The 16,113-nt window shown below is 42.6% G+C and overlaps 1 protein-coding gene across 1 annotated transcript in view; it reads right to left on the bottom strand.

Annotated features, from left to right (window-relative positions):
* The window catches only part of thada (THADA armadillo repeat containing), a 122,871-nt gene that overhangs the window by 89,717 nt on the left and 17,041 nt on the right, over nucleotides 1–16,113 (bottom strand). Inside the window, exons 22-26 of the mRNA XM_085368927.1 lie at nucleotides 7,270–7,379; nucleotides 3,406–3,538; nucleotides 1,242–1,364; nucleotides 945–1,067; nucleotides 661–752 (exon numbers count right to left, since the gene is read on the bottom strand). Of these exons, the coding sequence (XP_085225053.1) occupies nucleotides 661–752; nucleotides 945–1,067; nucleotides 1,242–1,364; nucleotides 3,406–3,538; nucleotides 7,270–7,379 (581 nt within the window). The remainder of the gene's footprint in view (nucleotides 1–660; nucleotides 753–944; nucleotides 1,068–1,241; nucleotides 1,365–3,405; nucleotides 3,539–7,269; nucleotides 7,380–16,113) is intronic.

Genomic DNA, 16,113 nt, shown 5'->3' with positions numbered 1-16,113 from the left:
TCCCTGTTGGACAACATCTCCCACCCCATGCAGCAGACTGTGACAGCACTGAGCAGCTCCTTCAGTGGGAGACTGCGGCACCCACGGTGTGGGACGGAGAGATTTCGCAGGTCTTTCCTCCCCACTGCTGTCAGACTCCATAATAAAGACTTTAACTGATCAAGCACACACATCCATACATATGCAATAATACTAAGTGCAATAATCCTTTCTGTCATCGTTGTATTTTTACTCAGTTGTATATAGTATTTGTATTTGTATTCTATTTTTATCTTATTGTATATTTATTTTATTTTATTCTACTGTATATAGTATTTTATTTTATTCTATTCTGTACAGTTGTGTACTGTATTTATCCTTATTGTATTCTAATTTTTGCCTCATAACTTTTGCACTGTCCACTTCGTGCTGTGACAAAACAAATTTCCCACGTGTGGGACTAATAAAGGTTATCTTATCTTATCTTATCTTATCTTTATGTCTGTTGAATTATGTGATTTTTTTGTTTGTTTGTTTATTTTAAGGCAAATAATGCTCACTATTAAACAAGAGCTTTTTTTAAACTAGTATTTGTGACTTTCTTGACCTTTTACGCACTGATGCACACAGCTTGAAACTTGAACACGGTAGGTGAGTTCAAGAGAGGCACGAGAAGCAAACCTGTTCTTTTTCGAGTGTTCGTCCTTCCCTTTCTTCACGCCAAAAATCCTTGTGATCAGAGTGCTGAAAAGAAGAGTAGAGGAGTTCCTCACCTGGGAAACAAAACAAATGGAGGTTAAGAAATTGGAATACGAAGAGAGAGAAATTATAAAAGCTAATTATCACCATGGGTTAGTGAGTAACCGCCGATCAAGTATGCACTCCAAACGTTGGTTTGTTGTGATGTTCAGATTACAATAAATCGAGGTAAAAAAAAAAAAAAAAAACAGGAAGTAAAGACTCACTGCCCAGACAGGAGAGGTGAAGCCCAGCACTGCAGCCTGCATCCCTTCTGAGACGAAAGGAACAATGTTTTCCCCCAGACGAGTGTCCCTGTACAGAGCTCTGAGGATGTTCAGAGCATGGACCTGTGAGCCACAGACAAAATTCCACCTTGAATACAGTGTCAGAAACATTAAGGCGATTATAAAAATGACCCTTTGTGCTTTTACAAAAAATTGTGTTCAGGAAATCTCACTTCCTGATCTGTGAGGCTAGATCTGACTAGAATTATGATTAATGAAGCTGCTAGGTGGCGAAACCTGAGGCACGGTGGAGGTGTCAGTGGTCTTGTCAGCAGAAGGCATGGCCAAAGCGATCAGCTCTCTCATGGTCATCTTCAACAGGCTGCAGCTGGACGACTTGGGCTCAGAGGAGAGCAGAGCCTGGGCAAGGGGAGAAAAAAAACAGATAATGCTACTGTGCCCATCTTTTGTTTGTGAGGGGCAGCCAATCAGACGACTTACAGGGAGCTAAAACTGTTTTATTTCCAACTGAGGATGAAGTGAGGGGCTACAAAGACCTCGCATGAGATAAATAAGGATTATTTTTGAACTGTGAGGCTTGCAAAGTCATTTTAGTTCAAGAATAAAACAACAGACATATCCTATTTTAAAGACCTCGCCCATAATGATTTTCTGTTTTTACTGATGAGCCTTTTCAAGAACCAATCACATGATGACATCAGGTGTGATATCCTGTGGGAGTGCTGGTACACTGCAAATAGCCCCTTTGCAGCTACTGCATCCGTCTATTAAATAGTCTATGCTTCAGGGTTTTATCGTGGCCCGCTAAACTGAGTCACATTTATATGGTAATAACAAAAAATACATTCATAAAATCCCATAAGTTAGTCTGTTCTGACAGGCTGACTGAACGAGATCATTTGTATGAGCTCGGAGTGGGAGATGGGAATGCGGGAGTGTGTGTGGAGGTGACGGCACTTTGCTGTGTGAGAAAGAAGTCATCTCTGCTGGAGCTGATGCGAGCCAGATGTGTCTGACCTACCTGGCTTATGGTAAAGACTTAGACCTTGAAGGATAAGATGGAGAGGGTGGGGCATATCTGGCTCTTATGAACTCTGAGGTTAGAAGCAGAGGAAGCCAAGAGGAAAAGGAGGGCTAGCCTGGTTCCTATGAACTAGTCAGGACCAGCATGAGCCAGCCTTCCCGGATCTGACTCCATGTCTGTCTAGGAATGTGGTCTGGAGTTCTGCCAAAGTGGCAACTTCTTCTTCTCAGACTTCCTCTGCTTCATTCACCTTCATCTTATCTTCTCCGTCTCTCTTCATCCTCAGTTTTAATCACCCAGCCTACTTGTCAGGCTCTGTCCTGTTAAAGCTCTTCTGTTATGTTACTATTCATCACAGATAATGTTTAGAAAGTCTTAAAAAACAAAAAGAAAAGAAACAGGATCAGGAAGACGTCAGAGCCCTTAAAAGTCCATTTCAGAAAGTCGGTTAAATTAATTTAAGACTAATGTGAAGCATCCCGTTCAATCAAGCTACGTGTGTGAGGCACGTGCGCCTCGCACGTGCCTCACACACAAGAAAACAAGCGAGTCAGTGACATCACCGACGCGGCTGTCTGACCAAAACCACAAAAGAAGAGTAAGCCGCTTCAAAATGACTGCTGATAACATCCCCTCAGTCACGTCTAGTTTCGATATTAGGAATCAAAGGAAGTGAAGACGCGAGCTGAGACTAAATAAGAGTCAGAGACTAACACAGTGTTAGTAATTTGTGGGACTACTGACGGGAGGGACAACCAGAGAGTGTGAGTGTGAGTGTGAGTGAGTGAGTGAGTGAGTGAGTGAGTGAGTGTGTGTGTGTTGTACGTGAGGGGGGAAAAAAAAGATGGCTAGATTAGGAAACGGAGTGTTCTTCCAGCACGAGTGCTTCACCGGTATGCCAAGAACTGCTTATTGCGCTACTTTTGGGAGTAAACAGGAACAAAAACACACAAGGTTTCTATTGCAAACCCTAATTTTGACCAAATGGTTACTGCTTATGGTCCTCGTTTTGTCTTCGGGATGACCGCTGCAGTTGGCAGTGACACATTTCTATTTGCAAAATAATTTATTTTTTTTTTTAAATCTGGAAGTTTTATCAGAAATAAGCAAGAGAAGCAATCAGCTGCAACAAAGGGTCACTGTGTCCTGAGAGAGTTATACTCATGAAGAAATTGGTGTGACCACCAACATGACCACCACTCTACCGCACACTCTGCAGCAGCCAAGTCACAGGAATGTGATGTTTACTGACAAGCCTGTGGTTTCTGAAGTGTCGGAAATTTAAACATTAGGCTCTTGCCAACACTTAGAGTCAATAGCAAGTCCAGCAACAAATCTGAAACCTTACAAGCACCCTTTGCATCATCTTTTAGCCCATTTGTTCTGTTTATATCTTTAAAAATATTGCTTACACACCTGGATGTAGAAAGGTATTCCAGCGCTTCGTCGCGTGGCGCACAGCTTAGATGATGGGTCGCTGGATTTGACCTCTTCCAGAACCTCAGAAAGCCAGCGAGCAGGAAGCTGCTGCAGGGCCTCACTTCCACTCCTTATACACAAACACACACAAAACAATGACATGGACGTAAGCAACAAAGACTGAAATCTTTTAAGTTTCCCTGTGCACTGTAGTCCACACATGAGTAAAGTCATACTCATCATTTTCCATATACACAAAACCAAAACAGGCCACTCTCATCAAACCTGGATACATGCTCGCATGTTAAAAACCCCGCTGACAATCAGACAGACCCCACAGTAGGTTTTGGGGTTTTTGTTTCAAACTGATCATCTATGAAGCAGCTCTGGTGGACACACACTGATCTGTTACTTCTGTAACAAACAGCTGTTTGACAAAAGCCAAATAAGCAGAGTGGGCAAATTAAAACAATGACATTTGTGGGAAAGAGTAAAGATGTAGTACTGATGCATAATCCAGCCTCACAGTGAGGGCGCAAACATCATCATGCAGTGAATGCGTACTGAAATCCAGTTTTCTCTTTCAGAGTACTTGTATCCAGATGTTCCTTCCCAGTATACTGCTGGTATTAAAGTACTCAATATAAAAAAATATGTATAAAAACAGCCACATGTTGAACAGAGCAGTACACGGCACTTGTTGCAAATAAGAGTGAACACAGACACTGAAACAGTTTGCTAAAATAACCGGCTAGCTGAGCCAGCAAGCTAACAAATACTTTCTTTTTAAAAGCAGGTAGCTGCAAATAATCAATAAACAGTTAAAGTAAAAGGTTTTGAATAAATGTTAAAATATATAACGCAAAATATACACTGGTGAAAAGTTGGCTAAATTATTGACAAAGTAAAAAAGCAATGAATAAATGTTCCAATAATATCCCAAAAAATGTTAATGGTGAAAACAGCTAAAAGGAGGAAAATGGTCACAAGTGTTAGCGTGAGTGGCTTTGTCAGTAATAGATAAATAGCTAAAATGCAAAATAAAATTGGTGCAATAAAATTGTATAAGTGAGAAATACATTCCCAATCAAAAGTTTAAGACAACGTGACAAATGGCAAAAAAAAAAAATCATATAATAAATCACGAGGGACGCTCTCTGCAACATCTGGACAGAGCCAGTGGCCGTTTGACGCCCCTGCACCTCCTGAAGGAAAAAGCACCCCAGACCATTGTGGCGCCGCCTCCACTGTGACGCGCAGAAAAATCTCGGGTGGGATCTGCTTGTTGTGTCAGCAACGTTGGAAACCATCAGGACCAATAAGGTTACATTTTTTCCTCATCAGAGAAGAAAACTTTCTTCCACCTTTCAATTTCAGTGACAGTGATCCCAAACAAACACACCAACCCAAACCAATTAAGCACTGGCCTCTCCCCTCAACATGTGTGGGACCATCTTTACAGAGAATGGGCCAAAGGGCAGCCAACGTCCAAAGAAGAGCTTTGGATGTCCTTCAAAAAGCCTGCAGAACTACTCCTGAAGACTTCTTAAAGAAATGACAAGAAAGTTTGCCTAAGAGAGTTCAGGTATGCTGAAAAGTAAAGTTGGTCATGCCAAATATTGACTTTCAAGCTTGTTATAACTGTCCAAATGGTGTTTTTGCCTTATATACTGTATTTCCATGCATCTATATGGCCCTTCAATAAAGGGCTGCAAATATTATTATGAGAGATGGTCTCAAGACTGTCTGAGGAGCTTGGAAAGAAAGCTACTGAAAGACATGACTATTAAGACATGACGTTCGACATGAACTGACATTAACTATATTTGTTTTACCGCAAAATTACGCTGTTATTAGTAGAACAACAACTGCTGGGGGCATGTCTCAGCACAAAAATGGAAACCACAGCTATAAACAACTGCAGATAGAAATTCACTTGTATAACCAAAGAATTTAGTCAAAAAGAAACAGAAAGGAGAAAGTGAAGATAAACGGAAAGAGTGAATGAAAGAGAAAACTGAGAAGAATGGAGAGAGAGACAAAGAGACAGAGTGAAAGAGTGCAAACACAGTGGAACACACCGAAGCCAGATCCCGAGGCAGAGCATCAAAAGGCTGCGGTTAAGCACCCCGCAATCAACACCCCATAACCCAGCACACGGCCTGCATACCATCCACACATTGCCCTTTCCCTCATGGAAACACACACTCGCATCCACACAAGCCAGCGGCAGGACGCACACACTCCCCGGTACTCCTACACACGACCGCTAAAATGTTACACAACGCACAGAGAGCCTGGTTTCTACACAAGAACAAAACAAGTGAGTTTTGTTTTAACTGCTCAGCACTGGGTGGTTCAAAGTCAACACTGCTGTGACGGTTTTGTGGCTGGTGACCCGCCGCAGGGCTAAAGACGTTTTCCACAACCCACCATTGAGGAAAACTGGGAGGTACATGAAAGTGAGAAATTCTTTCATGTCGTTTAGAATTAAAACAAATATTTTCTTCCTCCTCGGGAGAATAATAGAGAGATTATTTCTAGGAATAGCACAGGTGATGAGGACTTTGGCGTCATATGTCACTCCAGCCAAGTTTAACGCTGGCCCTGGCAGCACACTGGCACTGAGGCCAAACCAGGCTATTGCTCTTCACTGAGCAATTTAAGCGCAGGAAAACTGTCATTTTCTTTTCTCATACTGCAAAGAAGTGTTTTGCAAAATGCTGGTTTTCAAAGAAAAAGTTTGAAAATGTTATGAGCTATGAGTTGCACTTTTCTGTTTTTGTCTGAGATCGATTAATCTTTCAGTCTATAAGTTGTAGTTATCATTTCAAGAATTTGCAAGCTGAAGCTGAGATGTTTTTGTTTGATGTAGGACTTCAGGACCTCCTTTATCATATTTTCTGTTTCATAAGGGACCGAATCTTTTCCTGCAGTTTTGTTACGTGCAGAACGTTTTGCTGAAATGAGCAAAGACTTCCCTGACGCTGTCTGGATTGCAGCGTACTTTGCTCAAAAACCTATCCATGTCCCTGGTGCCTTTACACGTCTACAGACTACCCACACTGTGTGCACAAATGGGGACATGCAGTTTAGTAGGGTTAGGTTAACTGAGGATTCTAAATTGGGGCGCTCTGTCAGTGCACCCCAGGGTGGCTGTGGCTACAAGGTAGCTGCCTCCACCAGTGTGTGAATGTGTGTGTGAATGGGTGGATGACTGGATGTGTAAAGCGCTTTGGGGTCCTTAGGGACTAGTAAAGCGCTATATAAATACAGGCCATTTACCATTTTACCATAAATTGGCTACAGATGTGACAGAGTGGCGACCTGTCCAGGGTCGTGACCCGCCTCTCACCCTACACCAGCTGGGATAGGCTTGATTAGGTAACCCAAAGAAAATGGACGGATGGACGGGCACTCATACACCCCAAAACATCACAGATGTCTCTCCAAGATTTTCATGCTGTCCATGATTTAATGTGTTTGACCATTAAAGGGTATTTAACAGTCTGACTCCACTTTAAAGGAGCTGCATGTTTCTTTTAATGAGATCGTCAGAGGCTTGCATGTTCGCCCTGTGCCAGCGTGGGTTTTCTCTGTCACCAGCAGTTCAGTTCTTTCACACCCATGCCTTTCTGCTGGCCATCCAGAGGGCACCAGATTAGAAATAAATCCAATTATCCAGCCTTGATTTATTTAGAGTGGATTATATCTGAAGAACATTACTGAGTGTGCTTGCCTACTGCTAATTACAAGGCACAGGGACACTCACTGTCGTGATGGAAGCTAATGCCCATGGCCGTCCAACAGTATCACCTTTCAGTCCATTTATGCTGAATGTGAACACAGACACATACGCACCTGCACAACATGTCTGTGAGGCGTACAAAGCCCACATAAGCCAGTTCGAAGGCGCCACGATGACGGGACTGCAGGAGCTGCTGACGGAAGTACAGGCCTACCCCCTCCACCTGCAACACAGAGAGAGAGAAAGAAAGGAGATCAGCAGCTGAACTGTAAGAGGTGAACTGTGTGGCTGTGTGTGTTCACATAACTTTCCTCCTGCTGCACTCTCCAAATGAAGTTAGTTATGCCAGTTTCAAAGGGTCAAAAGGACATAAGTCATGCTATATGCACCCAGTGATGCAACCTTAACAAGGCCAGGCCACGAGCTAGTGCAGCAGATCCTGTTTTCTCAACTGGAGGCCTGCAGGGCCAAGATTTGCCTTCATGTTCAACAATCATACAGTAGCAGCGCTAGCTTTTAATCACAGGTCTATATGGAAAAGACCTGGAAGCAGGGTTGTTACACTTTGGTTCACAAAACAACTGTTGTGTCAATGTGGGATGTTGTGACATTATCCAGAATATTCCGACTTGTAGATGTGTTGCTTTCATCTTTGGCTACATGTCTGTCTATGGAAGGCTTTAACAACATACAGCACCAACAGAAGAAATGCAAAGTAACCATGGATTTCACAGGAGCAGGTTCTATTCATTATAATACTTGCAATTTGAGCGCTTTTGTATTCATTTTAGTACTTGAAAGGAAAAATGTACTTGTAGGATATTTTGATGTACTTGTAAAAATATGTAACGTCACGTTGATTCAAGTCTGCTTCAAACGCATTCATATTACTCAAAACTGGATGAACAGTTTGAAGATTTGACATCTGAGAGTGGAATTAACTGATGAGTCGGATGTCAAAGCGTAACTTAAAGAGTTGTCGCATATCTGAAAGACACAGAAAACACATTTATTGAAAAGGAAAAAAAAAAAGCTGTTGGTCAACTTACTGCAAACAGATTCACCAAGTGGCTCGCTGTAGTTGGAGGTTCCCACAGTGACGGTGTCATGTTAGTTCTAGTGTGCTACGTTTTATCTTTCATTGAAACAATGAAGCATTTAGATCTGAGTGGATCCACCACAGTGGACTTTGTCTTTGTCAGCGCATGAATCAGCCTTTAAAGTCGAGCAATTATGTCTAAATACATCCAATAAACTCAATACAATTTCAAAACAATTACCCACCCACCACACTCCACCCTTGAAAATGACACAATTCCACTCGTGGCTCATTGAATGGTGGTAAAATGAACCATTTGGATAACCAGCTTGGTCATTTAGACAATTACTCAGAGCCTCACAGCTTCCAGCTGAAGGAAAAAAGCAGCATGGTGTACAAAAAATGGTTCTTCGCTACATTACCTAATCCCACTTTAGACTTTCCTCTGCTTGGCAAAGCTGCAACACTGGCTGCACTCTTGTTTTAGAGACACCACTTAGTTTTCAGCCAGGGAGCACTCTGCTCGTCAAGCGTGAGAGCGGCATGTCAGTAGCGTGACAAGTGCGTTCAAATAAGGATGCTGAGACATCCACATAATGGCCACTGTCAGTAAAACCATCCAGTTAGTAATAGTGTTAGCAGCATTATTCTAACTATACACACACACACACACAAGTCAGTGCTGTTCCTGCAGCAGTGTGTAAACTGGCGAGTGTGTTGCAGGTGAGGCGGCAGGGCGAGGCGGACGCAGAGCTCCACGGCCCTGTCATTAAGGCTGTGGTATCACCGCCACCACAGAGGCAGCCAGGCCCCGACTTAGTCAGGGGTGGCATGGAGGGCACAGGGAGGGGTGGCGAGGACCCAAAGCACAAACATAAAAAAAAGAAATATAAAAAAAAAAAGAAAGAAAGAAAGAAAATACCCCGTGTAAAAAGAGAAAAAAAACATCCCAACAGCCCCTTAGGGGATGTAGGGTTAGACACAACATCTAAACTAACACAGACTCAGACCCACACATGAACCAGAAATATGCCAGTCACTGTAAACTTCAGCCACGAGCCCTGATGTCACTGAAGGAAGAGAAAATGATGCATGAAGCTGGTCTGTAAGAGGAAAAACAGCAGGAGACTGCGATGAAACAAAAATGCTGCACGTGAATTAAAACTATGTGCAACATGAAAATCATACAAAGATAATAAATGCGGCAAAGATGAAAGGCTTAGACAGCCCGTTTCTGACCACGTGACTGGTCAATAAACTCAACTGACCCTGCAGACCTAAAGTGGACTAACTTGGACACCAAAGTATGGACTGTGTAAACCACAGCCTACCAAGCCCAATGACTTATCACACTGGTGGCCAGAGTGGACTCCCAGGACAGGCCTGACCTCACCGGGGTAAAAATGGCAGCGACAGTCACTGTTAAGATGGTCCCTTGCTGCCGGGGCCCAGACCGCTGCGGTGCTGAGCTGGGCCGAGCCGGGCCGCGGCTTCGCCTATTTAAAGCTTCCCTTTCGAAGGTTCCCGTCTGTGTAACTGTTTAAAAAGGGCCGAGCAAGCTTCCTGCGCGGGGCAGGAGGGGGCAAAGGGGGGGTGCACTTTATTTAGATGTCAACTTCCTGTTTGCAGCCTAGCCCGTTTCCCAGAAAAAACTTCCATGTGCGGAGAGAGAAGTTTCCCAAGTCTAATTACATGTATGGCTCGGCCGTGACAGTGACCCAAATAGCTAACTTCTCCCCCGATGGCCCCGGGTTAGACGGCACTCTCACCATGTTTGTTGTTGCTGCTGCCACTGCTCAGTTTCAGTGAATTATTTTTTGTCTTTACTACATGTCTCAGTAAGTCCTCATACCAATCTCCCTCTGGACTCTCTGCTGCTTAAAGGAAGGACTGAAGAGCACGAGCTAATCATTCCTGCAAGACCCCACAAATTTAATATAGCACACTATATACTGCACACAATTCTTTATATTAATAACTCCCTACTGCACATCACAATTTATTTTTTTTTAAATCTCTCATACTTTTCTTCTTTTGAATCTTGTATTTTCCTTTCCATTGCATTTGACACTTTACTAATAACAACGTACCTTTCACAGGTATTGATACATTTCTATAAAGTCTATTATGCTCATTTCCAACTCCATGTTCTTAGACTTTATCTGCTACAACTCTTAATAATAATAATAATAATAATAATAATAATAATAATAATAATAATAATAATAATAGATTGCTTTTACATAGCGCTTTTCTAGGCACCCAAAGCTCTTCTTCCTTTTAGCCTGCTTTCTTTTGATTGGCTGTCATTTACAATCAGATGGTCTAAACAACAGGTGGGTGGCGCTTTTGCATTCACAACCACAGCTGCGTGCTTGGGATGACCATATTAATGATATCCTGTTTCACTGATCTACAGATCCATAGTTAAAACAAGTCTGAAAGGGAGTGAGAGCAGTCTGCAGCTTCTGGCTCACATAAATACCGCCTTTAAGGACGTGTGCAGTAAGAAGGTACAGCAGCAGGAGACCACACTGGGTGGTCTCCTGCTGCTGTAGTTCATCTACATTTAGAGGTGACGTGAAGCTCTTTTGTACACCTTGGTTATAAGTCCAATGGGTGATAACTGATTTGCAAAAACAACATGCAAACCATGCTCTCATGCTTTTCAGGGAGAAAGTTCTTCCCATTTGGCAAAGCAGCTAGGAGACTGATGCAGTGATCTGTTTCTTTCTTATTTTATTGTGAAACACACATTTTCTACCATTTTGTTTGAAAAAGCTGTCGATGTGAAATCAGCCATGCTCCATAGGCTGGAATGTTTGCAGTGATTAATTTTATGTAACTGCTTACTGCAAATGATGTAACTAACGTTGTATCTTGTACTAACTCGGCAACCATCCAAACATTTCAGTCTGTGTCCAATCAAAAAAATATGATGTTGACATTTTCTGCTCAGCACTAGTTTTGCTTGTATTGACAGAAAATCCATCTGCGAAACAATCAAATGTTGTTTTAATAAAAGAGTTTAAGTTCGCAGCATAATCATTGTGACTTCTACAGTACATAGCTGACCAGATTAGGAAAAGCAAAAAGTTGACAATCAGTGGTTTTTATTCCTTGGTACAGTATTTAGTCAGCCACCAATTGTGCAAAGATGAGAGAGGCCTGTAAGTTTTATCATAGCTATACCTCAACTATGAAAGACAAAATGAGAAAAAACAAAATCCAGAAAAAAATCACATTGTCTGACTTTTAAAGAATTTAATTGCAAGTTATGGTGGAAAATAAGTATTTGGTCACCTACAAACAAGCAAGATTTCTGGCTCTCGCAGACCTGTAACTGCTTCTGTAAGATGCTCCTCTGTCCTCCACTCGTTACCTGCATTAATGGCACCTGTTTGAACTCGTTATCAGTATAAAAGACACCTGTCCACAACCTCAAACAGTCACACTCCACTACGGCCAAGACCAAAGAGCTGTCAAAGGACACCAGAAACAAAATTGTAGACCTGCTCCAGGCTGGGAAGACTGAATCTGCAATAATTAAGCAGCGAAGTGTGAAGAAATCAACTGTGGAAGCAATTAGAAGACATATAAGACCACTGATAATCTCCCTCAATGTGGGGCTCCACGCAAGATCTCACCCCGTGGGGTCAAAACGATCACAAGAACGGTGAGCAAAAGTCTCAGAACCACACACCTACTGAATGACCTGCAGAGAGCTGGGACCAAAGTAACTAAGGCTACCATCAGTAACACACTACGCCGCCAGGCCAGACGTGTCCCATGCTTAAGCCAGTACTTGTCCAGGCCTGTCTGAAGTTTGCTAGAGAGGATCGCTGTTGTTAGAATGTATTTAATATTACTTTCTACAGCAGGATCCTTTTCTGACCGGCGCAGGATGATCCAGAAGAGGATTGGGAGAATGCCAGATGAAACCAAAACAGAAAATTGGGGTAAAAACTCTACTTGTTGTGTTTGGAGGAGAAATAATGCTGAGTTGCTTTCAAAGAACACAATACCTACTGTGAAGCATGGGGGTGGTTTGCGGCTGTTTTTCTGCAAAGGGACCAAGACGACTGATCTGTGTAGAGGAAAGAATGGAGCCATGTATCGTGAGATTTTGGATGAAAACCTCTTTCCATCAGCAAGGGCATTGAAGATGAAACGTGGCTGGATCTTTCAGCATGACAATGATCCCAAACACACCGCCCGGGTAATGAAGGAGTGGCTTCATAAGAAGCATTTCAAGGTCCTGGAGTGGCCTAGCCAGTCTCCAGATCTCAACCCCATAGGATAAATCTTTGGAGGGAGTTGAAATTCTTTGGGCTGGGCAACACAAACATCACTGTTCTAGAGGAGATCTGCATGGAGGAATGGGCCAAAATACCAGCAACAGTGTGTGAAGACAGAAAACATTTGACCTCTGTCATTGCCAACAAAGGGTATATAACAAAGTATTGAGATGAACTTTTGTTATTGACCAAATACTTATTTTCCACAATAATTTGCAAAGTAATTCTTTAAAAACCAGACAATATGATTTCTCTGGATTTTTTTTCTTCTCATTTTGTCTCTCATAGTTGAGGTATAGCTATGATGAAAATTACAGGCCTCATCTTTTTAAGCAGGAGAACTTGCACAACTGGTGGCTGACTAAATACTGTTTTGCCCCACTGTAAGCAAGCTTGTGGGATCTCTTCCTGTCCCTTTGTTAAAGTGTAGTCCATATTCATTCTTTAGGAAGCCCTAAAATGAAACTCAGGACCCCACACCACCTTTGACAGGTAAAGGTGGTTTTAAAGCGTATATTTTTATTCCATTGTGGGAAACTCTGTGGATGAACTCTTATTTTTAGAACTTAGATTTTCAAATAAAGCATTGCAAAGTAAATATTATGTACAAGAGAGCAAATATATGGAGATGTCAGACAATGCATTCAGTGTGTGTGTGAGACTGCGCGTGCATGCCTCTCTGCCTGTCTAAGGATGTGGGTGTGTTTCCCTCTCAGACGCAGAGCAGGCCAAACACATGGTCTGCCTCCTCTTTGTAACCAGTGCTCTGAGCTCCCAGCTATGCCAAATATGCTGTCAAACTCCAGCTGACCAGCTACTTCGGTGGTCTGTGTCAAACACACACACACCTCTTATTGCAAACTTTCAGGTGTTGTAGATTGAATTTTGAATGGATAAGGATGACATTCAAGTCTACACTCAATTTTTTTAACATTAAAAAAAAAAAACTGGACTCTTTCATTTACACAAGCATTCAAACCCTTAGATGTTGCTGTTGTCCTGTTTGCTTTCATAACGTGACTGGGGGCCACATGTGACAAGCTCAATTGATTACACATAGTTTAGAAAAGGGCGAATTGTGCGTATACAAACTCACCAGTTCACACTGCATATTAGGACACCTATGATAAAAAATAGCCATAAATCAGGGTAAATGTACCAAACTACCAGCGTTTCGGCTAAAGTTGCCTCCCTAACCAAAGCGGTGAATGGTGAATAGGCGATTTTTCAAAAATCAGCTGTAGTGGTTTTTGACTTGGCCTGTTTCTCCTTTTTTGGTCTGATGGTAAATAACATGTTCTTCTATTTCAGCTGTATAAGGCTGATTGGCAAACAGCTTCTAAATTACATTCACCTTTTGGTATTTTGAAATATATCTTAACACTCAAAATATTAAATAATTTGAGATCTGAAATGGGGGGGAAAAAAAATGTGAACTTTACAATGTAAAGACTTTCTGAAGTGACTGTACAGAGCAGCAGGACAGCTTCCTAATTTCTTTACTTCTTGCAAACAAAAAACTGAAAAAAATGTTTGTCATCTTGAAAAACTCGAGAAAGTTGGAAAGGTCTCAACCTAAACGCTTAAACATAAAAATAAATTAGAAAGGAATTAAAAGAAATTACAGCATCACTGCCAGCTGCTCTTGTTGCCATGGTTTCACCCACAACAACAGTGCAGAGCTGCTAGCCAGGCCAACAAGGATGTCACACAGGATGCTGGTGAGGACCACAGGAGGTGTCGAGCTCACACACGTTTTTGGAAGGAGTTGTGTTTCGGTCACACAAACACTACACACATGCATGTCATCACTGCGGTAGGGCAGCAAGACTTTGTACGCAGAGACTTCAGCAGATCCAACTTCCCAAACCCTTTCACAATCATCCTACTGTCTGTCAATGTGAACAGATTCACTATCGATGTACGTACACACACACACACACACACACACACACAGTGTGAAACTGATGACAACTGAATGAAGATAAAAGAGCTCAAGTTCAGATTTTCCTTGTCTGCCTGCGTTTGTTAAATAACTGCTTAAATAAGCAGTTATTTTGTTAACTCTGTTTTCCTGGGTCTTTTCACGTGTGCTATGAATAAATCTTTTTTTTCGGTACCGGTACTAGTTTTATTTTGTTGTATTTATCCGCGACACCTTAAAAGGCCGGTCTGTGAAAATATTGTCGGGCACAAACCGGTCCGTGGCGCAAAAAAGGTTGGGGACCGCTGATCTACACGCTTCTCACATCGCCTAGATTTAAAATCAATGTCACAACAATAAAAAGAAAAACATTGCAGAATCTCACAGAGTTGCGAAAGCATCATGAAGCATATGAATCAGAAAAAAAGTACAAATAGAACCAAAGTGTGAAATCCACAAGCTGCTTCAGAACACACAGTATGTGCCACAGATTGTACGTAATTGTTAGCCAACACTGCTCAAGATGCTGCAGGTTAACCTGCAGTCCAAAACAAAGAAAAAACACCCATTCAGCACATAAAAGCCTCTGATCCTTCCTGCTTTCTCTCTCAGTGTAAATACACTGTCAACAAGCAAACACACACTCATTACCCCCTACAAAGACAAACACAGCCTATGTCTGGTACCGTTGTTATTATGGACGCTCACATGCTGAAACACTCAGACAACTATTCTTGTGTGTGTGTGTGTGTGTGTGTGTGTGTGTGTGTGTGTGTGTGTGTGTGTGTGTGTGTGTGTTGTTGTTTGCAGTGCTCTGTCTTTTCCTGCTGGTGGTGGAAGTGATTTGGAAAGAATGCAGTGGAAAGGGAGAGGCGTCGTGGCCGTTAAACCAGCGGGATTGGGCCTCAAATGAAAGCGCGGTGCTAACGAGGGCGGATGCTAATTCAAGGGCCTCCTGCTGTGGGGGTCTCTCTCTCTCACACACACACACACACACACACACACACACACACACACACACACACACACACACACACACACACACACACACACCATTCCTTTCTACAGAATTCACAATATACACACATAAACTGTATAACCGTACACTGTTTTCCTTTCTTTCTTTTTTTAGCAAAGAACTCATACTGGGATAGCAGAGTGTAAACGGTTCCCTTTCAGTCGATTCACTCGGTACAACACACAAGTATGGGATATAACGCCCTCGCGTGTCCTGGCTGAAGAAACCTTTATTCACGCCTTTAAAGCAGATGACGTGTGATGACACGGACGGCCCCGCCTGCCCATATAGCCACTGTCATCACAGTCATCCCTCAGTTCTTACGCTCTTCACTTCGCTGAGAACACCTCTGTTGGGTTGGGCTAGCTAGCTGCTGCTAGTTAGCTCCGTTGTCTGCTGACTTGAACTTAGCTTAACTGCCACTGTTTGTGCATTGCCATGGTTACCGGTCCGTTGGCATGCGTTGCCATGGTTACCGGTCTGTTGGCATGCGTTGCCATGGTTACCGGTCTGTTGGCATGCATTTACATGCGTTGCCATGGTTATGACCCGTTGCCGTGGTTACCGGCCCATTGCCATGCGTTTAAATGCGTTGCCATGGTTACGACCCATTGCCCTGGTTACCGGCCCGTTGCCATGCGTTTAAATGCGTTGCCATGGTTACGGCCCATTGCCCTG

Source organism: Diplotaxodon limnothrissa, linkage group LG13 (genome assembly GCF_057381915.1).
Source record: "Diplotaxodon limnothrissa isolate DT_005_m linkage group LG13, D_limnothrissa_male_GT1.1, whole genome shotgun sequence".
Taxonomy (NCBI): Eukaryota; Metazoa; Chordata; class Actinopteri; order Cichliformes; family Cichlidae; genus Diplotaxodon; species Diplotaxodon limnothrissa.
The sequence above is the reverse complement of the archived record's forward strand: the minus strand, read 5'-3'. Positions and strand labels throughout refer to the sequence as shown.